The 22,043-nt window shown below is 47.0% G+C and overlaps 2 protein-coding genes across 21 annotated transcripts in view; one reads left to right on the forward strand and one right to left on the reverse strand.

Moving 5' to 3' along the window:
* Positions 1 to 12,869, reverse strand: part of PRR14L (proline rich 14 like) — a 40,630-nt gene extending 27,761 nt beyond the window's left edge. For 3 of the 9 annotated variants that reach the window (XM_086348845.1, XM_086348849.1, XM_086348854.1), the window contains exons 1-2: positions 12,730 to 12,869; positions 3,317 to 3,840 (exon numbers count right to left, since the gene is read on the reverse strand). In XM_086348845.1, coding sequence (XP_086204971.1) covers positions 3,317 to 3,790 — 474 coding nt within the window. In that variant the 5' untranslated portion in view covers positions 3,791 to 3,840; positions 12,730 to 12,869. Of the gene's footprint in view, positions 1 to 3,316; positions 3,841 to 12,254 lie in introns of all 9 variants that reach the window. The other 6 variants (XM_086348848.1, XM_086348851.1, XM_086348847.1 and 3 more) reach the window with 3 other exon arrangements.
* Positions 12,870 to 16,638: 3,769 nt separating this feature from the next.
* The window catches only part of DEPDC5 (DEP domain containing 5, GATOR1 subcomplex subunit), a 72,474-nt gene continuing 67,069 nt past the window's right edge, over positions 16,639 to 22,043 (forward strand). For 10 of the 12 annotated variants that reach the window (XR_015144783.1, XR_015144786.1, XR_015144785.1 and 7 more), the window contains exons 1-2: positions 16,639 to 16,883; positions 17,558 to 17,675. Coding sequence is in view for 6 of the 12 variants with exons in the window: in XM_086348855.1 (XP_086204981.1) it covers positions 17,618 to 17,675 (58 nt within the window). In the remaining 6 variants the exon portion in view is untranslated. The remainder of the gene's footprint in view (positions 16,884 to 17,557; positions 17,676 to 22,043) is intronic. The other 2 variants (XM_086348861.1, XM_086348862.1) reach the window with 2 other exon arrangements.

Consider the following 22,043-nt stretch of genomic DNA (forward strand, 5'->3'; position numbering starts at 1 on the left):
CTTTATCAGCTGGTTTTTTCCAGTAGTCAGGTACAGATGTGAGAGCTGGACCATAAAGAAGGCTGTGTGTGTGTGCTTAGTCGCTTTAGGTCTGTCTGACTGTGACCCTATGGACTGTAGCCCACCAGGCTCCTCTGTCTGTGGGATTCTCCAGGCAAGAATCCTGGAGTGGGTTGCCATGCCCTCCTCCAGGGGATCTTTCCAACTCAGGGATTGAATCTGTGTCTCCTGGGCCTCCTGCATTGCAGACGGATTCTCTATCAACTGAGCCACCTGGGAAGCCCAAAGAAGGCTGAGTGTTGAAGAACTGATGCTTTTGAACTGTGGTGCTGGAGAAGAGTCTTGAGAACCCCTTGGACTGCAAGGAGATCAAACCAGTCAATCCTAAAGGAAATCAACCCTGAATATTCACTGGAAGGACTAATGCTGAAGCTCAAGTCCCAAAACTCTGGCCACCTGATGCAAAGAGCCGACTCACTGGAAAAGATCCTGATGTTGGGAAAGATTGAGGGCAGGAGGAGAAGGGGCTGTAGAGGATGAGACAGTTAGATAGTATTGCTGACTCAATGGACATGAATTTGAGCAAACTCCAGGAGACAGTGAAGCACAGGGAAGCCTGGCATGCTGCAGTCCACGGGGTCACAAAGAGTCAGACACGACTTAGCGACTGAATAACAACAACAAATGTACTTAAGTTTCAGGATTCCTAGAGGTAAAGTCCTAAACATTTCTCTCTACCATCTAGATTTTTTAAAATGTCCATAGCTGATCACTAGTGTCTTAATATTCCTTGCAAAATCTGTTTCCAAGATAAAAGTTAATGTGGATCCCTCTTGCAAATTAAGTGAGATCACTACATCAGTCTGTAGCATGATATACACTACGTAAAATAAGAAAGGCCACACCACAGTGGAATCTGTCAAACCGACAGCGACCTCTCCACCTCAGCCTGCCACAGCCAACGTGTCACTCTCCTGCCCACTGCTTTCAACCAAAATCAACTTGCCATACTTCTCCAAAGTCGAGGCAGATTTTAGGAGGGTACTGAAAACCATTCTTACTGTTCATCTGTAATCTCATTTCCTGTTAAAAGCTGGCTGTGAGTCCTAAAAAGATGCAATACTGGTTCATACCTATGAGGTTACTATAGAGCCAGAAAAAAAAAAACAAAACCCACAAATATCTTTAGGAGGGAAATGAACACATACCAGGCTCTTCAGCTTTTACAAGCAGGCTGGTTAAAGCTCCCTGGGGCCTGATGTATCTCTGAACCTTGGGCCCTAGATCCTGCAGACCTCCTCCAAGCCTAAGCTTCCTGAGTTGCAGGCAGTGGTGGTCCCAGCTTCAGGCAGAACCACCGCCGACACACGGAACACACAAAAGCGGGGCCACACATGAAGCAAATGAGATGGCCCACACTTCTTGACGCTCATGGAACAGCCCTGACCATGTGTGTATACTGAAGAACACTGAAAATCAATGAGACTCGGAGTCTCCAGATGGACCTGTTACCTACACTTGCACATCTGGGAAGAGCTGTGGGACAGGAACTCTAAATCACCTTTACAGGGTTTACAAGGAGTGTTCCTCTGTGGATCTCAAGTCAGAGAAACTTTAGATAAGGCATCGATTATGTGAGCTGGGTAAGGCATTTCATGACAGCCCCCCACAGGGACTGACCTAAGAGAACTGCTAAAATAATGAGAAAGTTTCACCTTGTGTGCATGCTCAGTCACGTATGGACTGTAGCCCACCAGACTCCTCTGTCCATGGGATTTCCCAGGAAAGAATACTGGAGTGGGTTGCCATTTCCTCCTTCACGGTATCTTCCCACCCCAGGGATCAAACCCCCATCTCCTGCACTACAGGAGCACTCTTCACTGCAGAGCCACTAAGGAAGCCCTAGTTCTACCTTAAAGCCTGGCGACATGCACACGGTGTCTCGGGCACTGCTCTGTCACACACTTTTAACAACAGGAACTGAGAACCGCAGGCATGTGAGGATCACTGTGTCCTGGCTGACCTGGAGAAGAGCTTATGGCCATCAGCTTCACTACTGAGAGTGTGAAGTTCAGATTTTTTTTCACTTTTAAATCACTGAAAACGAGTTCTGTCCAACAAGATCTTTTTTACATAAACAGCAAGCTCCTTCACACTGTGGAGAACTTCCTCAGGATCAGAGACTCTCGGGGTGACAATGAAGCAAGCTTAACTGGCCCTCAGCATACCAGCCTTTCACTTAAGTGAAGTCACGGAAATCACACGAGATTGGGTCTTTTATGAACATGCCATTAAATTACAAGTTTCTCAAGAGTGTCACACACCTCGAGTGATCACCGGCCACTATGCATCCTTACTGGATGTCTCCTGTCCACATATCTGTCAGACGATGTACTGAGTCCTCGGATGTTTCAGCCAGCAGATGATTCAGAACATTTTCTGAATCTGTGCTGAGCATGAATATCTTGAGGCTAAAGCTTCCACAACAGATTCAACCAGGCAGATCTATCCCTGTGACTCTCAGCACCAAGAAAAACAAACAAAAGAGCAAGCACAGGGCTTCCTTGGTGGCTCAGTGGTAAAGAATCTGCCTGAAATGCAGGAGACATGGGTTCAATTCCTGGTCCAGGAAGATCCCGTATGCCATGGAGCAACTACCCATTAGTCTCACCTAACGAATCCCTCTTACTCTAATAGCAAACTCACAGAGACTGGATTTTTCATGTCACACTAAGCAGAGATTCCACTTCTCACTCTGTATTAAAGAACGGGTTTTCTGATTTAAGCTTCAGCCTCCCACAAAGTGGGTTACCTTGAATCAGTTCTTTGGAGATTATCATCTCTAACGTAGAAAAAAATATAATCAAAGTTTAGAAATGACTTTCGAAACACAGAGACCCCTTGAGGGTTTCCATCCCGTGAAGCCCTTGCTGTGTCCAATCTCCCTCAGGCACCTCTGTGACACCTCACTCTGTCCTGACCGTGATACTACCAAACTCAAGCAACCAGTACGCATCGTTCCTTAACACTGTACACAGAAACCCCATGCAACTGTCACAAAGAGACTCAACATTCCATACACAGCAGCTGCCACACAGGACTGACACTTTCTTCATGAGATAAGCACTTCCTCTCTTCAAGTGTCTGATGCGACACACGTTTTCAAAGATCACTGAAAGAAAGTTAACATCAAGATCAACATTCTGGAAATGTTTCAAGAATGAGTTGTAAGCCACCTGTGAGCATCTGTACTTTATCTTGTGACGCGTCAGTCCAGCTGGAGAGACGCCGAGTGAGCCAAGGTCTCGTGTCTTACCTGGCAGGGGCGGGGCTGTTCTCCAGCAGCTGTGGGATACTGATGCAGGTCTTCTTCCGCTCCCTCACAGGGGTCTCTCACCACCTCTGCCTGGTCCCCTTCATCTCTGAAGACCTTTTGCTCCAGGCTCTTGGCTTTCGCTTCCCTATCCAGGCTCCCAGGAGCCACAGGACCTTCTGTTGAGGGGTCCACCAGCCCACACTGCCCAGGCTCACCCCCATGGTCCGAGGTCTTGGGGGCTTCTTCACGACAACTGTCCGCAGGAGTCCTCTGCAGCTCCGAGGGCACAGCCCTACTCTGACTTACACGAGAGCTTGAGGCTCCGGGTTTTACATCTGGAGTTGCACTCGGCTCGGGGTCAGCATGAAGCTCTTTGGAGGCACTCCCTGGGAGTTCAGAGTATAATTCCTGCACCTCAGCAGACATGGAGGAATCAAGTGGAACGGGCTGGGTCTCCACGCCGGATGACAGCATGGGGGCAGGTGCAGATATGGAGTCAAGCCTCTTACACCAAACGGTTCACCCTGACACAAATCAAAGGAAGGGATAAGAATTTAAAACCTTGCAGGGTAGAAGGAAGCTGTCTCAGCTCAAATTGACTAAAACAAGCGCCAAAAATTCTACCTCAAATGCCAGCATTATCTGGCACCAAGAAATCTGCTTAACAGACTGAGTTTGAGGAAAAATAATACCTTAAACCTTCAGTAGACGTTTGTCTAATTGTAATTCAGAGACCGCCTTGTGATAAATTCTCAATTTAAAGCTGGATTTAAGTGAGATCTGATCAAAAGTAGATGAGAATAAGACATGTCTAAGCACTCAAGGATTGGAGAAGGCAATGGCACCCCACTCCAGTACTCTTGCCTGGAAAATCCCATGGATGGAGGAGCCTGGAAGGCTACAGTCCATGGGGTCGAGAAGAGTCGGACACGACTGAGCGACTTCACTTTCACTTTTCACTTTCATGCATTGGAGAAGGAAATGGCAACCCACTCCAGTGTTCTTGCCTGGAGAATCCCAGGGACGGGGGAGCCTGGTGGGCTGCCGTCTATGGGGTCGCACAGAGTCGGACACGACAGACTCGACTTAGCAGCAGCAGCAGCAAGCACTCAAGGATAGACCCGATGGATCAAATCAATTAGAAGATAAATGGGAGTTCCCTGGTGGCCCAGTGGTTAGGATTCCAAGCTTTCCCTGCTGGGGCCTGGGTTCAATCCCTGCTTTACAAACTGAGACCCTGCAAGTTGTGAGGCAAGGTCAAAAAGAAATACATTTTTGAAATTAGAAGGTAAAGATGGTTTTCCACTTGTTCTCAGGTCATGAACCTTGCCCATTTTATTCAGTGCTGCAGCCCCACTGCCTGGAACAGCTGCCTCACACCTAGCAGGCACTCAGAGAGCATCTTCTGAATGAACATACACTGAGGGACTCAGAATCTGATCAACTGACTTCTCTTCATTAAGAATTTTCTTTAGAAGAACATACAGAGAAAACAGGATTCCATTCTTTTATTGTCACCAAACCCCTGAGCTGTGTCCACACAGCCTGGAGCCAGACAGCACTATACCAGCTCTGGGGCAGAATCCTTCCTGACTTCTACTCAGCACCTCAAGATGCCCAAGTGCCTTCTAAGACACCGCTCACGTGATTTTCCTGACAGCCCCATGAGCTGAGCAGGGCAGCCGTTGTCCTTCTGTTGTAGGCTCCAACACCAAAGCTGAGGAGGGTGAGGGTGACCTGCTGGAAGTATTGGGTGCTTCCCAGGGGGCTCAGTGGTAAAGAATCTGCCTGCCAATGCAGGAGACATGGGTTCGATTTCTGGGTTGGGAAGATCCCCTGGAGAAGGGAATGGCGACCCACTCCAGTATTCTTGCCTGGGAAATCCATAAGACAGAGGAGCCTGGTGGACTACAGTCCACGGGGCCACAGGAGAATCAAACACAACGGAGAGAAAGAGCACGCATGCCTGAAATATTGCATTGTTAATGCAAGGGAGGAGAGGGGACGCCTGGGGCTTCTAATGTGGGTGTCACGTTTCACTTCTGCTGGGCAACAGAAACATGGGTTATCTGCTAAAATAAGTATGTTTAAGTAGTTCATGATACTACATTATTAAAGTAATCAAAACAAACACGGAGAGATAGGATATGGTACCCCCAGAGCCAGGGGTTCCTGGCTGGCGACTTTTCCATTTTAGTCTACCAAATGTGTGCAGTTTCCACCACAAAATCCACTTGACCTGACCAAGGCGGAAATGGTTAACCAAATGAGATACTGCATGCTTTCATTCTTGATGCTTTCCCTAACCCTGAACAGGAGGACAGAGAAGGTGAGAAATATTTGGCAACTCCGAATTCAGAACACGAATTTACTAGAGGTACTGGCGGCCAATCCCTTTGGCCAAAACAGACACAGAAAGGATGTTTCAGAAAGCTACTCCCACTGCTTCCAAAAGTCCACGTTTTCCCATAATAAACACATTACATCAAGTAAAACCCAGTGCCAACTACAGAACTGTTCTCACTGTGTTGAGCAGTCTCATCTTCTCTCCAGCGACCGCAACTGTGTTTCTGAGCAGGAGGGACTCCCTTAGACACTGTGTAACTCCTTAGGACCCAGCGGCCTTTGGGTCCCGTCTCTATGTGTACCCCGATTCCCTGAGGGAGCCCACCTGCATCGCTTCCACAAAGGCACATGCTCCGCCTCCCCATCACTGAGTGCCCTGCTCCTTGAACACCCCTGGGCTGACAGGGGGATGGACAGTCCTCTCCACGGGCTTGTGCTGCCTGGACTGGAGCTGGGACCGAGGAAGTGGGCGGGGGGCGGATGACAGGCTCTCTCCTTGTGGGCCATGCTGCCCTTCTCCTGGTCTTCCGACCCGTGGTGGACAGTTTACTCCCGCCCCTGTGCTCTCATCCGCTGAGCACCTCTGTGTTCTCAAGGAACCCTACTCAAAACGAAAGGGCACACTGTGACACCACTAATTTAAATGCTAGAAATTATAGGAAAGCAGATGGCTGATCCACGAGGCTGAGGTAACGTAAGAAGAGACTTAACTCCAAAAGGGAAATAAGGAGAGAGAGGCCGCTGACCACAGGAGCGCGGCAGGGCTCGCAGACTTCCACAGAGAGCGCCAACAAGGCCTCCTTCTTGGAGTTCGTTCCCCCTTTCTCTGCGAGCTCCTGGATATCTCCAGGGGTACTCTGGATTTTAGGCCAACGTGTGTGTGTAGATACGTGGGGGTTAAGGGAATAACAGTGGAATTGCTATTGAGGCCCCTCCCAAAAAAGGCTGGCAGTGCTCCTTTTTAATTTGGTTCAGCTCCCCTTTCACCTCAACAGACACCATCCAGCTTCTGACTGTCACATCACAAACAGACCACAAGAGCAAGCGCAGAAGTGGAAAGCCCACTGCAGGAGATGGTCTTGTGGCTGGAGAGGCTCCATGGGTCTTGCCAGCCACCATCGTGCAGGGCTTTTCAAATCCTGCCCTGGACACGCCTTCCCCGGCTTCACTTTCTTCACGCCCTTGCCTTTTCATGCAGCTTGTCTGCCAAGAAGGTGACTCAAAACTGTCCCTTTAGGCACAGAGGAACCACATGACTCCACGATTCCACTCTGAGGAACATGTGCAAAAACCACACGACTGCACAAAAACTTGAACATGGATGTTCACTGTAGCACTGTTCACAGGGGCCAAAAAGCAGAAACAACTCAAAATGTCTATCAACGGATGAATGGCCAACAAAATGTCGTCCATCCACAATGGAGTATTACTCGACTATGAAAGGACCCAACGTGCTGGTTCATGACACAACACCGATGCATCTTGAAAACATCATGCAGGTAAAGGAAGCCATCAGGAAAGACCACTGTTATAAGATCTCATTTCCATTAAATGTCCAGAGCAGACAAATCTAGAGCTGCAAAGTGGATTAGTGGTCGCCTACTTCTGGAAGCAATGGTTTTTCCAGTACTCACATATGGATGTGAGAGCTGGACCACAAAGAAGGCTGAGCACCAAAGAATTATTGGTTTCAAACTGTGATGCTGGAGAAGGCTTTAGAGTCCCTTGGACAGCAAGGAGATCAAACCAGTCAATCCTAAAAGAAATCGACCCTGAATGTTCATGAAGGACTGAAGCCGAATCTCTAATACTTTGGCCACCTGGTACGAAGAGCTGACTCACTGGAAAAGACCCTGATGTTGGAAAATACTGAAGGCAGGAGAAGGGGACGACAGGATGAGATGGCTGGATGGCATCACCAACTCAATGGACATGAATTTGAACAAAATCCAGGAGATGGTGGAGGACAGGACACTGGCGGGCTGCAGTCCATGGGGTGGTAAAGAGATGGACATGACTGAGGGACTGAACAACAACTTCTGGAAGAAGTGGACAAATGCAGTGGCTGCTGATGGACAGTGCTGCTTTGGGGCACAACTCTGACTATGCCAACCACCACTGAATTGTACAATTTACACTGTGAATTGTATGGTATATGAATTATATCTTAACAAAGTTGACTTTTTAAAAAAAGAAACCTGTCCATAGCCCCAACCTTTTCTCAAGTTGTGATCTATGTTTCATTCACAAGGATGGCACCCTCTCAAAACTTGTTGTTTAGTTGCTAACTTGTGTCCAACTCTTTTGCAAGCCCATGGACTTTGCTCAGACTCTTCTGTCCATAGGATTTCCCTGGCAAGAACACTGGAGTGGGTTGCTATGTCTTTCTTACCCTCCTGCTTTGCAGTTGGATTCTTTACCACTGAGCCACCAGGGAAGGCCCCCCTCCCCCAAACTTAACATGTCTAAAATAGAGCACACTCAACCCAGTGAAAAATTGAGTGTTGTCCATGCAAACAGCTGTGAGATTCAAGGATGAGTTAAGATGTTCTCAGTAACCTTACACACTTATTTCTGATCCTGCTGCCTCTCTCAGTAATGGCACCACGTTACGCTAGAGCTCAGACGTGAATCCCCAGATGTAACTGTCTGACCGTCCACACGCTGTGTAGTCAGCACTCATCCACAAGCACCCAACGCCAGCTTCGTCTCCACCACATCTCACTGTTCCATCCCCATGGTGCTAACTCAAGATTTTGTTCTGAACACAGGATCACGCACAAGCACAAGCACACACACACTAAACAGATCTTTATCACAGAGGGGCAACACTGATCACCCCAAAAAATGGCTCAAAATATTCCTCAGGAAAAACTGCTATTACTTTTCCTGTGCCCCCACCTATGCTGTGAACCAAGTGGACCGAAACAAAATTGAAAGCTTGGTGACTAAAAGGTGACTTCCAATATACAAAAGCCAGATATCACAAAGCTACTGGCTCTCAATACGTGTGTTTGGTAGAGACAGAATTCTAAGACTTTTCAACCTGTAAAACAACCATGCATATCGGCTATTCAAGCAAAACAGACATCCCCTCCTTTTTCTCTTCAGCCCTTCTCGTCCTCAAGTTTCTCAGCAGTGTGTAGTGGAGTCACCACAAACAGCTCAGCACCTCAGCTGAAACCCCGAGCTGAGTGAGTGAGTGAAGCTGCTCAGTTGTGTCTCTCTCTGCAACCCCATGGACTGGACTGTAGCCCGCCAGACTCCTCCATCCATGGGTTTCTCCAGCCAAGAATACCAGAGTGGGTTGCCATTTCCTTCTCCAGGGGATCTTCCCAACCCAGGGACAGAACCTGGGTCTCCTGCACTGCAGGCAGACTCTACAGTCTGAGCCACCAGGGAAGCCTCAGAGGTGAAGTAGTATTTAGAAGCAAGCCTAGAGTAGCAGTTTACAATTATTGTTAGCTCACCAGTGCATGTCACTAAACTCTCCATCTATCAAGATACTTGGTTGTGCCACAAAGACAGCAGAAACAAAATTTTACCATTTGAGTCCTTCAAATTTCTGAATTCAGTGGAGCAATAAAAAAAAGACGGTATAGAAATATACCTCTCCATAGAAAGCTGTCTGGGATGTCTTATCAAACTAGGTAAACATTGTGTGTTTATCTGTTGTCAGTCGTGTCTGACTCTTTGCAGCCCCATGGACTGTAGCTCACCAGGCTCCCCTGTCCAGGGAATTTTCCAGGCAATAATACTGGAGTGGGTTGCCATACCCTCCTCCAGGGGATCTTCCTGAAACAGGGATCGAACCCGTGTCTCTTGTATCTCCTGCACTGGCAGGGAGATTCTTTACCACTGTGCCTCCTGGAAAGCCCATATTAAAAAATAGGATTATTTTATTTTGGTAAAATATGTATCTACATCCATACAGGAAAAATCTTTTAAAAACTGTAAGCCAAATATTAACAATGCAACCATGAGTGATAGGATTATTAATGACATATCCCCCCCCCTTTTTTTTACAATGAGGGTGTAATACATGTTAAACTTTTTAAAAATATTATATCTCAAGATCCAAATATGAAGCAATAAATAACAACTGGTAAGTGTATTATCCCTTTACTTTTATCAGTATTTTTTAAATGTTAGCTTTCTCCTTTAACCATAAAAGTTTTTACATTAAAGTTTTAAATATACTTGAAATAAAGTAAGTATAGCACGTGCTTATAAAATGTAGACAGAGATTTATGGCTTAATGCTTACTACAGACTTATAACCAACCTACTGGATTGAAGACATCAGATAATTACCTAGTTTGAGGTACAAGGGAAAAATAACCCATAGACTCACAAACAACTCTTTCTTACTGCTATTGGCTTGTCATCTTTACCGTGGAGACTAACATTTGGTGGAGTAGGCAGCACAATTATTCCAACAGAAGAAATCATTTTTCAATTGAGAACAATCATCTCCCAGTCTTTGTGTTTCAAAGGCAGAGTCAGGGTTAGGAAGTAGTCTAGTTTTGGTCTCCAAGGTGGGAGACTGGGGTCCCTATCCTGCCCCTCACACTCAGCACGCCCTTGAGTGTGTGCCACTGAACTTTCCTGGGCTTGTTTTCCACATGTAAAATGGACAAGTCAAACAAAATAACCTCAGAGAGTCCTGCTAACCCATAAAATTCCCAAGACTCTAAATAACTTTTCTATTTCACTTTGTTTTGGCACAGGGCACCTAAAGACGCCAACAAAAGTGGTACAGAATTCAGACTAATCCCCACTGCAAGGGCAAAGGAGGTAATTTAAGACCACTTTACATACGAAAAGGGTAGAAAGCTGTTCTTTAGCGTGTCTTCAGGCAATTGGGAAGTGTTAACTCCTATCCCACCAGATGACAAAAGCCAGGGGGAGGGTGGGGAGACTACCAGTGAAAGATTAACTAACACTGCAGCTCTCAGCCTCATTAGAATACGTTTTATTATAGTAATATTAAAAACCTGACCAAGTGACAACTTTTAGTCATTCAAACACTCCCCAAAACAAAAGTTCTGGGGGTATAAAGTTTACAGCACTAAGCAAAAGAAGAATAAGAAAAAAAAGAATCAAACAAAGAAAACAGTAGAACAGAAAGCCATGTGCCCCAATAATCCCAAGTCTGAAGGTCTCCCTTCTAGTTAATTCCAAAAGCAAAGGGGCTGCTCTTAACGAAATGAAGCAGTCAGAACACTGGGCGCTGCCACACTTGTGTCAGGGGACAATACTCACAATAGTGATCGGGACCTCAGAAGTTCCCCACAGGCCTTTCACCTTGAGAAAGGGCCTTTCTTTTCCAAAGATTCAAACACTGTAGCCAATCTCTGAGGCAATTCGGAAAAGGGGCCTCTTCTTGAGGGACAGAGGAAGAAGGATCTTTTAACAAGCTCTCCAGACAAGCTCAAAGTGGGGCAGGGAAGTCCACACAATGAACAGGGCCTCGCTCTTCCACAAGGGAAAAGAGTGCACAGGAAATCTCAAGCGCATCAGGCACAGCTTCCCTGTTCCTCCTGTTATCAGCACTCAGAAAAAGGATCCCTCTGTCTCCACGGGGGTGGGGAGTGGGGAGTGAAACACTGAAAATGCTCCTGATTTCTACTGACAGAGACTCTGCATAAGAGATTTTCATCCTTTTCTCAAAGGGAGGGGAGAAGAGAAACCATTTGTGCCACTCCAAAGATACAGCAGGAAAGGGCACTCATCTCAAAGGTCTAGAATCATATTTTTCTTGGGAGAGCAAGAGAAAGAAGTTGGAATCTCCTTTCTGGGGTGAGGGGTGTGCAGATCAGGTAGAGGGAAGCTTTTTCATCAGAAGAGCAAGTACGCGGAGTGGAAGAGGGCAGCTCTAACCAGTCGGGAAGGACTGATAGCTTCTGTGGACAAAGGGAAGGCTGCTTCTCCTATCAGATCTTCCAGACCTGTTTGCCCAAACAGTCTTTTCCCCCAGATTATTCTAACAGCTTTGTTAATTTAGGATCTAAAAGAGTAAAAGCGCCTCTTTCTCTGCCCCCCGGGGGTTAAAAGCCTCCTCTCTAGTGAGGAAGGGACGCGGGGGGCGGTGGGGAGGGATGGGGAGAGGCACGCATGGAAAAATCTGTTTCTCTATGGAAGATACTACTTTTCTTTCCTAACAAATTAAGTAACTAATAGCAACAGTCCACCAAAAGGTTACTATGTACCAAACAGTTACACGAAATTTCCTGTAGTCTTGAGGACAATTCTATGAAGAGAAGACCGAAATTAAGAGATGGGCTAACTGACTAAAGGTGAAGCTGTGAGTCAAGGTCATAAAGATGGAAAGTGGGACACACGAGCTTGTATCCCTCACACTCCCAAACACTACGCTCTTCATGGTGCAAAGGTAAAGAGCTCAAGGCACACCAGAAGACTCGGGGGCAGAGAAGCAAGGCTCCCTCGGTGGACACGGCTGGGGGAGGGGAAAAAGGCCGACTAACGCCGCTAAGTAAATTCTAGGTCTTCCTCCCCATATACCGGGATACAGGCGAAAAATATGAGGGAAGATAACTCTAGCTTTTACAGGAAAGGAAGATCTCGCTCACTTTTAGGCAACTTGAATCTTTCTCTCCACCTGAGGGGCGCTGACCAAATCCAGACAAGTCTTATCCCTTCTGAAAATAAGTTCAGAATCGCCCCCTCGCACTCCGGGAGCGGGTCTCCCTCCGCTGACAAGCGCGATGCAGCCGGAGTCGCGCGTTCGCCCACGACAACGGGCGTCGCCTTCCCGAGGAGAGGAGTTGGGGGGTCCCCCGCCGTACTGAGGTCGACGAGGAGTCGCTTTCCCCCGCCGGGGCCATGACACCGAGAAGCTGTTTTGCCCTCGCGACGCGGGGCCTGGGCTCCTCCCTCTCCCCTGGTCTCTCGGCGCCCGCAGCGCAGCCTGCGTTCCCGTCGGCGCTCCAAGAGGGCGGGGGACCCGGGCTCTCCCTCAGCCTGCACCATCCGGCTGAGGGTCCGCTAGGGCTTGAGTGGGACGGGGCGGCTACGCCCCAAGCGTTCCCGCCCCCAGCCTCTTACCCTGAGGCCTGCTCCGCGGCCCGCGCTCGCCCCGCCAGCCCGGCCTCTGCTGCCGCAACCCCGTAGCCGCCGAATCTACCTGAGCCAGCCGAGCCGAGAGAGCCCGGGGGCGCTCCGGCCACTACAGCCTCTTCGTCTCTATGGTCGCCCTGCACTTCCTCATCCGGGGCCCGAGCCAGCCATGCGGACTCGCCCAAGTCCCGCCCCCGCACTGCGCGCGCGCACCCTTGAGGCGGCTCTTCCCTGTAGGGACTCCCGCCCTCGGCCAGCTCCGGCGGCCTCTGCCCCGTCCCCGCCTCCAGGACTCTTAAAGGGGAACACACCTTTTGATTCCGCTGTTGAGCCTCAGGCCCAGTGTCTGATTACACTGCTACCAACCCTGGTCCAGTCCTCTTTTGTGGCCCTAATGTTTGCAGCTCTTGGGATCTCTCGGCTTCTACCCTGGCAGCCCAAGATATCTTTTTATACCTGGAATCAGTATTTTAGATCATGTCACTCCCCTGCTCCCTCTCCTTTCTGGAATTTTGTTTTCATCTCTTCATAGCTTTAACACTAGCTGAAATTGCCATCATCTATTTATCGACTCCTTTTATCATCTCTCTCTCCCACCCTTGTCTGTTTTGTTCATCATTCTTTGTTCACCGCCTAAAGCAGTGCCCGCGCAAGCAAACACTAAGCAGATATTTGAAGGAAGGAAAAGAATGTTCTTTTAAGAGGGAATTGAGGTCTAGAGAATGCAATCAACTTGCTCCAAATCACACAGTCTTGTGTTTAAACAGAAGTCTGTTATTTTTTGGCTGATTAGAGAGCTAAAGTTTAACAGTTTTGTGAGAGATTTTAATTTTCTCTTCTTTGATCAAGGTATCTTTGAACCAGTCAACATATGGACTGTTTTATCTGAGATCGTGGTTTTCCCAGCTTTAGTTAGGGCTGGAGATACAGAAACCCAAATGCCAACACTATTGTTTACATCCAGTGAGTCTATCCATCGTCCATGTATGCATGCACTTCACATATAGGCTACTACAGATGTTGTTGGGATTAAATAACTAGAAACTCACTTTAAGACATTTCAACACGTTTTTACAGGAGTATGCAAGACCTCAGGTTCTTCCTCAGGCCACTGCATGCCTACAGACAAGGATCTGAGAAACCCAGTGTTATTGGTTTGTCTTCTGCCTCAGGTTCTAAGATGACAGGCACTGCACCATTATTATTCTCATCTTTATTTTTAAAATGTAATATTTTGTTCAACATGGATTTTTTTGTAGTAACGCTTCCTTTCAAAACAATCACATTATCATTTATCTCACTGAGTTTTTTGGCACCCCCTTAGCATTTTGTGCCCTAAATAAGGCAAGTGGTTAATAGGATCACCGATTCAATGGACATGAATTTGAGCAAACTCTGGGAGATAGGGAAGGACAGGGAAGGCTGGTGTGCTGCAATCCATGGGGTCAAAAAGAGTCAAACCGGAATTATGACTGAACAACTCATTAGCCTCACCCACCTCACCCTAGTCCTAGTCTTGCTCCTAGCTCTGTAGTAAGCACAAAAGGACCTCAAAGAAGTATCATCATTCAACCCCTTAAAAGTCAATGAGAGCCAATTTCCTGATAAATTCCATGCTTTTGGAATCACTGCAGATGGTGATTGCAGCAATGAAATTAAAAGACGCTTTCTCCTTGGAAGGAAAGTTATGACCAACCTAGATAGCATATTAATAAACAGAGACATTACTTTGCCAATATAGGTCCATCTAGTCAAGGCTATGGTTTTTCCAGTGGTCATGTATGGATGTCAGAGTTGGACTATGAAGAAAGCTGAGCGCTGAGGAATTGGTGCTTTTGAACTGTGGTGTTGGAGAAGACTCTTGAGAGTCCCTTGGACTGCAAGGAGATCCAACCAGTCCATCCTAAAGGAGATCAGTCCTGGGTGTTCATTGGAAGGACTGATGCTGAAGCTGAAACTCCAATACTTTGGCCACCTCATGCGAAGAGTTGACTCATTGGAAAAGACCCTGATGCTGGGAGAGGTTGGGGCAGGAGGAGAAGGGGACGACAGAGGATGAGATGGTTGATGGCATCACCGACTCAATGGACATGAGTTTGGGTAAACTCCGGGAGTTGGTGATGGATAGGGAGGCCTGGCGTGCTACGATTCATGGGGTCGCAAAGAGTCAGACACGACTGAGCGACTGAACTGAACTGACATGGCATTTTAAGTTCTTTTAATTTCAAAGACCTAATGTAACATGTCCTTCACTTCATCTGGCCCTCAAACATCTCGTGAAGGAAGAATAACACATACTTTTAATTCCCATCTGTCAAGGGAGAAATTTGAGCAGAGAGAATTATCTTGTGCAAAGGTACACAGCTAAAAGCAGGCAATCCCACAGGTGGTTGTAGAACCAAGGCTATTGACTCCCCAGTATTTCAGCTACCTGCTCCAGCCTTCCCTAGCTTTGCCCAGCTTTAGACTGGGCAAAGTCTCAAACCTTGACAAGGTTTTTTGTTGTTGTTGTCGTCGTTTTTTTGTTTTTATGAATTTTTGCCAAATTAAAAAGTGAAATATGCGTATTTCTAAGATATGACACCAATTATAGACATTGCTCAGGACAAAGAATCAAATTCCCCTAAGGGTCAGGGACATAGAGTCCCCTTAATTCTGTTCCGGACGGAAGGACTTCTCACTAGCTACTAAAAAACAAAGAAACAAAAACAGTCTGAGAGATCCCGGGTGGGGGGGGGGGGAGGGGGGGTGCCACCTGAAATGGCAACATAAACAAGTCTAACATTTAACATTTTATCCTTGAAAAGTTTTGCAACTGTTGCAGTGTGCTTGATTACATGCTTTTCTTTACAATTAAAAATTACAATTATTTAAAAATTATTTAACTTCTGAACCCTTCACCCACCCCCACCCCCAGTTCCTTTGTGATATGCGGTGCCTTTTTCCTTTCAACATTCAGAAAGTTTCCAAAAATTATAGTCAATTGCCTTGCCTTGTAGCTCAGTCAAAATCAGTAAAGAATCTGCCTGCAATGCCGGAGACCCGGATTCGATCCCTGGGTTGGGAAGATCCCCTGGAATAGGGAATGGCAACCCACGGTGACTAACTTTCACTTTCATAGGTCTAGTAGATGGAACTGGAAACTTGCCTGGAGCCCTTAGCCAGCTTCAGGCACTGCCCACACAGCGCTATTTCCCTTGAGAAGAGAAAGGTGTCCCAACACAATAGAGCCTTAGGCCCTTGGGTGGGACATGAGGATGCTGGTTAAACGCTCAGCCTTGGAGCCAGGTTGGACTGCATTGGGTCAGGATCCGTACTCGCTTACCTCCCGAGGATTTTTCTGTCCTCGGCCTGTTCCAGTTGTCTGTGAAATGAAATAGTATCTGCCTCCATAAAGGAATGTGACGATTACATAAGAATGTCTGTGATAAACCATGGTAGCTATTAGCAATAAACAGAGGCACTGAACACCACTTGGGGTTTGGAAGAATTTGAAAAGCTCCCCCAAAGTGGATACTTCCCAGCAGGGACCATCGCACTAAGTCGCACATGCTCAGCCCTTAACATTTTACAAAAGTTCCCCCAGAAACTCTATTTTGTGCCTCTCTGTTGCCCTAGGAGGCCCCGCGAAGGTCCGTAACATCCTTTATAGATCCTGGGACGCTCGTCCGAGTTTGTCCTGTTGGGGAAATCACTAGGTCGGAAGTCAATTCTTGGGCTCGAGTCTATTTCGGAACGTCTAGGAGGAAAAGGATTTCCTGCCCGGGTCGATGGCTCTTACGAAGCGGGAAACGCCGTCTGGCATCCCGGCCAATAGGCCGCACGTGAGGCCCCGCCCCCGACGCGAGCCCCGGATGGGGAAGTAGCGCGGACACCGAGACGAGGCGGAGGCCCGGCCAGAGCGGCCCGGCGCGGGTGGGCGGGAAGGGGGCGGTGCCCCGGGGCGGAGCCACCGGAGCGGCGCGGGTTCTCAGGTGAGCGCTCTGTGGCCGGGGCGGGCCGGCCGGCGCCTGGAGATCCGGCACGGGATCCTCGCGGACTCTGCGGGCGTAGGAGGGACGTCCGGAGGCGGCGCGGGGATCCGGCCAGGGTCCGGCCGTCGGAACCCCGGCCTCACGCAGGAAGGGGCTCCGGAGCTGCGGGTGAGTGGACCTGTCCGCCGGGGCCGGAGTTGGGGATCAGGAGGAGAGGGCCAGGGCCCCGGTTCGAATCCTGGCCCCACCCCCAACCTGCTGTGTGACCTTAGACAAGTCTCTGTCCGTCTCTGAGCCTCAGTGACATCAGTTCTGACATGAGGGGAGCTGGTACGGGTAGGAACCGCGGAGAGTTTGTGCAGATGGAGGTTTGGGGAGCGATCTTTCCTCTCTCCTCGCCCAAGACATCGGTGGCCGAACGGGAACAGTAGGAATTCTCTGTCTCAGAGACCTCGGGCATGTCCCTTGCGCTGGCCCTCACTTTCTTCATCTACAAAATGAGTGTACCAAACCTCTTTTAAGGTCTCTTTAATGTTTGAGTGTTGTTGATTTATACAGAGGCAAGGTAATGGTGCCTCGTTTACTCCAAATTTTTCCTTCAGGGTGTGATAGCATATCTAGGAGGCTGGAGTAGACCCTGACTTGAATTCCTTTTCGTTCCCAGATTGGTTGGTTCTGTTTTGTTTTCCATCCCTCTTGGTATTTGGAGGAGTGATTTCATCCAAGGATTGGTGCCACCTCTCAGCTGAGCAAGAGCAGTATTTTCACTGCCCTAAAATCAAAGAGCAGTTGCAAAGAAAACTCTGACATTCCAGCCTTTTTTGTTTGTATTTCACTGGCAGGGAGGCAAGATGACTTCTCTCCCCCAAACTTGGAACAGCTGAAGGAAACAACAGTGCAAGATGAGAACAACAAAGGTCTACAAACTCGTCATCCACAAGAAGGGCTTCGGGGGCAGTGGTCAGTATTGATTGGTCTTTGGGGTTGTGCAAGTTGGCTGAGGTTCTGATATATCCTGTGCCTTGAAGTTTACACTCTGACTCAGGAGACAATGGAGGCTCAGCAGGTAGCTTAACTGAGTGAGGCAGCAGGTGTGATACTGAAGTATTGAAAGGGTAGCAGGACCAGAGAGCACAAGCCCCTTCTAGAAGCATTTGCATTCTGCATTTTCAGGGATGTTGTGAGTATTTCCAGCTTACTACTCTTCATTTGTTTGTTTTTGTTTTATTTTTAATTGATGTGTGGTTGATTTACAGTGTTGTATTTAAGATGTATAGCAAAGTAATTCATATATATATTTTTTTCGTGTATTTTTCTCCATTGCAGGTTATTACATGGTGTTGAATATAGTTCTGTGTGCTAGGTCCTTGTTGATTTGTTTGTGTTTTTTATTACATATTTACTGTGTATGTTGTATAAAATTCCAGTCTGCACTGGTTCGGCAGATAAGAGAAACTTATGTTCAATGAAAGAGAGGTAGTAGGTGTGCATAAGACAGGTATGATCAAAGCAGGAACCTTTGCCTGGCTCTGAAGCACCATGAGTTGGGGCAGGACACAGCATGTTGCCCTCCATTAAACCTGAATCTGGGTATCAGCTCTGCCTCTTAATTTCCCTGTGACCTTGGGCAAGCCTCTGCTATTGCTGCTACTGCTAAGTCGCTTCAGTCCGACTCTGTGCGACCCCATAGACGGCAGCCCACCAGGCTCCCCCGTCCCTGGGATTCTCCAGGCAAGAACACTGGAGTGGGTTGCCATTTCCTTCTCCAATGCGTGAAGGTGAAAAGTGAAAGTGAAGTCACTCAGTTGTGTCCGACTCTTAGCGACCCCATGGACTGCAGCCTACCAGGCTCCTCCGTCCATGGGATTTTCCAGGCAAGAGTACTGGAGTGGGGTGCCATTGCCTTCTCCTTGGGCAAGCCTCTAGTTTACCTTAATTAGAAATTCCAGCTCTTTAGGGTAATTTCTCCATTTTTCTTAGCATGTTGAGATTATGAATCTGCAGAATGAGGAAGTACCTATTTATATGACTTTTTTTTTTTCTCTAGAGGAATGAATTTCCTTTCTGTCCTAATAACCTTATTTACTTCAGGAGTTGGAATTAACAACACAGTGTTTTAAAAATTGCATTTTACTATATATTTGCTCAAAATCCCTGGTGGCTCAGATGTTAAAGCATCTGCCTGCAATGTGGGAGACCTGGGTTCAATCCCTGGGTTGGGAAGATCCCCTGGAGAAGAAAATGGCAACCCACTCCAGTACTCTAGCCTGGAAAATTCCATGGATGGAGGAGCCTGGTAGGCTATAGTCCATGAGGTTGCAAAGAGTCGGACATGACTGAGCGACTTCACTTTCACTTTTATATCTGCCCCTGTGTTATAGATGTATAAGCCTCCCAAAGGTAAGGGCTGCCTAAAAGGTAGAATAATAGTTTCTATATCATAAGATCTTAAGGGATCAAATTAAGTGATGTATGTACAGTATTCAGCAGGCTACTTTGAGCTGCTAAATAAATGTAGCCATTGTAAGTACCAGGAAAAGGCTATACCAGGCATTGCTATATTTAAAACATAATTTCTGCTAAAACCACACTCTGTTGTTAACATTGTACTTTGTATGCAGTGGAAGCTGCTAAACCTTTGTGGAGCAGAATTGAACAAACAAACAACTTTTGACACAGGAAAGGATAAAAGGATACAGTGTATACAGTGTATCTATTAATACAATGTATGCAAGTGTTCTTTTTCAGGTGTGCAAGACAGTGGTAGATCCCTGCTGTACCCAGTCTGCTGCAGGACTATAAAAAAAATACATCCTACAATATTACTCAGCCATAAAAAAGAATGAGATGCCATGTGCAGCAACATGGATAGACCTAGAGAATATTATGCTTAGTGATTAAGTCAGACAGAGAAAGACAAATACTAAAAAATAATACAAAACAAATGAATGTATATGCAGAACAAACGCTCAGACATATAAAACAAAACTTGTGGTAACCAAAGAGGAGAGGAAAAAAGGGAGGGACAAGTGAGGGGTATGGGATTAATGGATACAGACTGCTGCTGCTGCTGCTGCTGCTGCTGCTAAGTCGCTTCAGTCGTGTCCGACTCTGTGCGACCCCATAGACGGCAGCCCAACAGGCTCCCCCGTCCCTGGGATTCTCCAGGCAAGAATACTGGAGTGGGTTGCCATTTCCTTCTCCAATGTATGAAAGTGAGAAGTGAAAGTGAAGTCGCTCAGTCATGTCCGACTCTTAGCGACCCCATGGACTGCAGCCTACCAGGCTCCTCCGTCCATGGGAGTCTCCAGGCAAGACTACTGGAGTGGGGTGCCATTGCCTTCTCCAGGATACAGACTACTATGTATCAAATAGATAAACAACAAGGATATATTATGTAGCAGAGGGAATACACCTCTTATCTTATAATAGCTCATAATGGTATATATTCTGCAAAAATACTGAATCATATGCTGAACACCTGAAGCTAATGCAGTATTGTATGTCAACTGTATGTCAATAAATAAATAAAATAAACATCAAATTGAAAAAAATACATCCAACAAATATTTATTAGGTACATACCTATACCAGTGGAGAAGGAAATGGCAACCCACTCCAATATTCTTGCCTGGAGAGTCCCATGGACAGAGGAGCCTGGTGGGCTGTAGTCCATGGGGTTGCAATAGTCGGATATGACTTAGCGACTAAACCACCTATCTATATACCAAGCATAAAGATTTTGAATATGACAAGGTTCCTTCTCCCTAAGGAGCTTTCAGCTTGTTGAGACATACATGCAAAAAGAAATGATAAGATTAAACAGGAAGGAATACTTGTTAGACTGTGAAAGTTAGAGGAAGACTTCATAGAGGATTTGCTTTACACCTGTCAGTGGAAACTGTATCCCCGCCCCCCAAAAAAAGCAACTGTGGATTAACTCAGTACTTTGCTTTCCTAGGCTGAATTCTTGTTGGTTCTGATTATATCTGAAATCTGGACATATTTATTTGTCATAATTTTAGCATGATAGAAGGATATGTTGGGAATTCCCTATGGTCCAGTGGTTAGGACTCTGTGCTCTCACTACTGAAGGCCTGGGTTTGATCCCTGGTTGGGGAATTAATATCCCACAAGCCATGTGACATGGCCAAAAAAAAGAAAAGAAAAAAAAAGACCATCTTTCCCTAAAAGCTAAAACAGAGACAAAGAAAAAACAACAACAAAAAATACCATATCTTTATGATCCTGAGTTTGTTATATTTGAAAGAGTTCCCTCCCCCGTCCCCGAGCCCTAGCGTGGGGCAAGGATAGGTAAACATATAAAATCACATCCTCTCTATATTTAAGTCTCCTGTACCCAGCTCCAGACTGAAAAAGAAGACTCTCATACATTATATGCTTGTATCCTTGCATCCTGTCCTCTGTCAAGTTATTTCTGTTGTCTATTCAATTCTGCTATATGTGAATTTTTTCCCTGATCAAGCATTGCCCTCCAAGTCCAGGGTGTTTTATTTGGCTTGAGGGGTGTGGGAGACTGTGGGTTTTGGAACCCTGGACTAGTAACCAGTCCTCGTGCACTGTCGTTACTAGCTCTCTACCTTTGGCAAGTTGCTTTATCTCTTGTTTCCTTCTATTAGATCTAGAGATTTATTGTGAGGGTCACATTCAGATAGTATTTTGAAAAATTCTTTGAATATTAAATAGAAGGGATTGTGCTGTATGTGGGCCCCTGGCTGTCTTGATCCTGGTGTATGCCAGATGCACGCCATTTGAGGAAGGAAAGAATTGCCCTAGAGGCCTAATTCCCAGAGAGGAAGAGCTGCCTTCTCCCTGGGAGCAGTGGGCTGGCAGGTAAAGCTCTGGAGACAAAGGTCCCCGAACACCATCCCACTCAGCTGCTCACCAGCTCTGGCTTCCTGTACAAATCCTTCAGTCAAGCTAAATTTCATTTATTTATTTTTAAAAAGAATTTTCGTTATTTTTGGCTTTGCTGGGTCTTCGTTGCTGCGCAGGCTTTTCTCTGGTTGCAGAGGTGGGGACTGCTCTCTAGTTGCGGAGCATGGGCTTCTCGTTGCAGTGGCCTCTCCTGTAGCAGAGCACAGGCTCTGGGGTATGCAGGCTTCAGTAGTTGTGGCGTGTGGGCTCCGTACTGTGGTTCCCGGGCTCTAGGCTCAACAGTTGTGGTGCACGGGCTTAGTGGCTCCCAGTGGGATCTTCTCGGACCTGGGATCGAACCCATGTCTTCTGCATTGGCAGGTGGATTCTTTACCACGGAGCCACTAGGGAAGCCTTGATAGAAGGAGTTTTAAATGGAACTTCCTCTGT

This window comes from Bos grunniens, chromosome 17 (genome assembly GCF_055505025.1).
Source record: "Bos grunniens cultivar Pamir isolate PY7600 chromosome 17, Bosgru_T2T1.0, whole genome shotgun sequence".
NCBI lineage: Eukaryota > Metazoa > Chordata > Mammalia > Artiodactyla > Bovidae > Bos > Bos grunniens.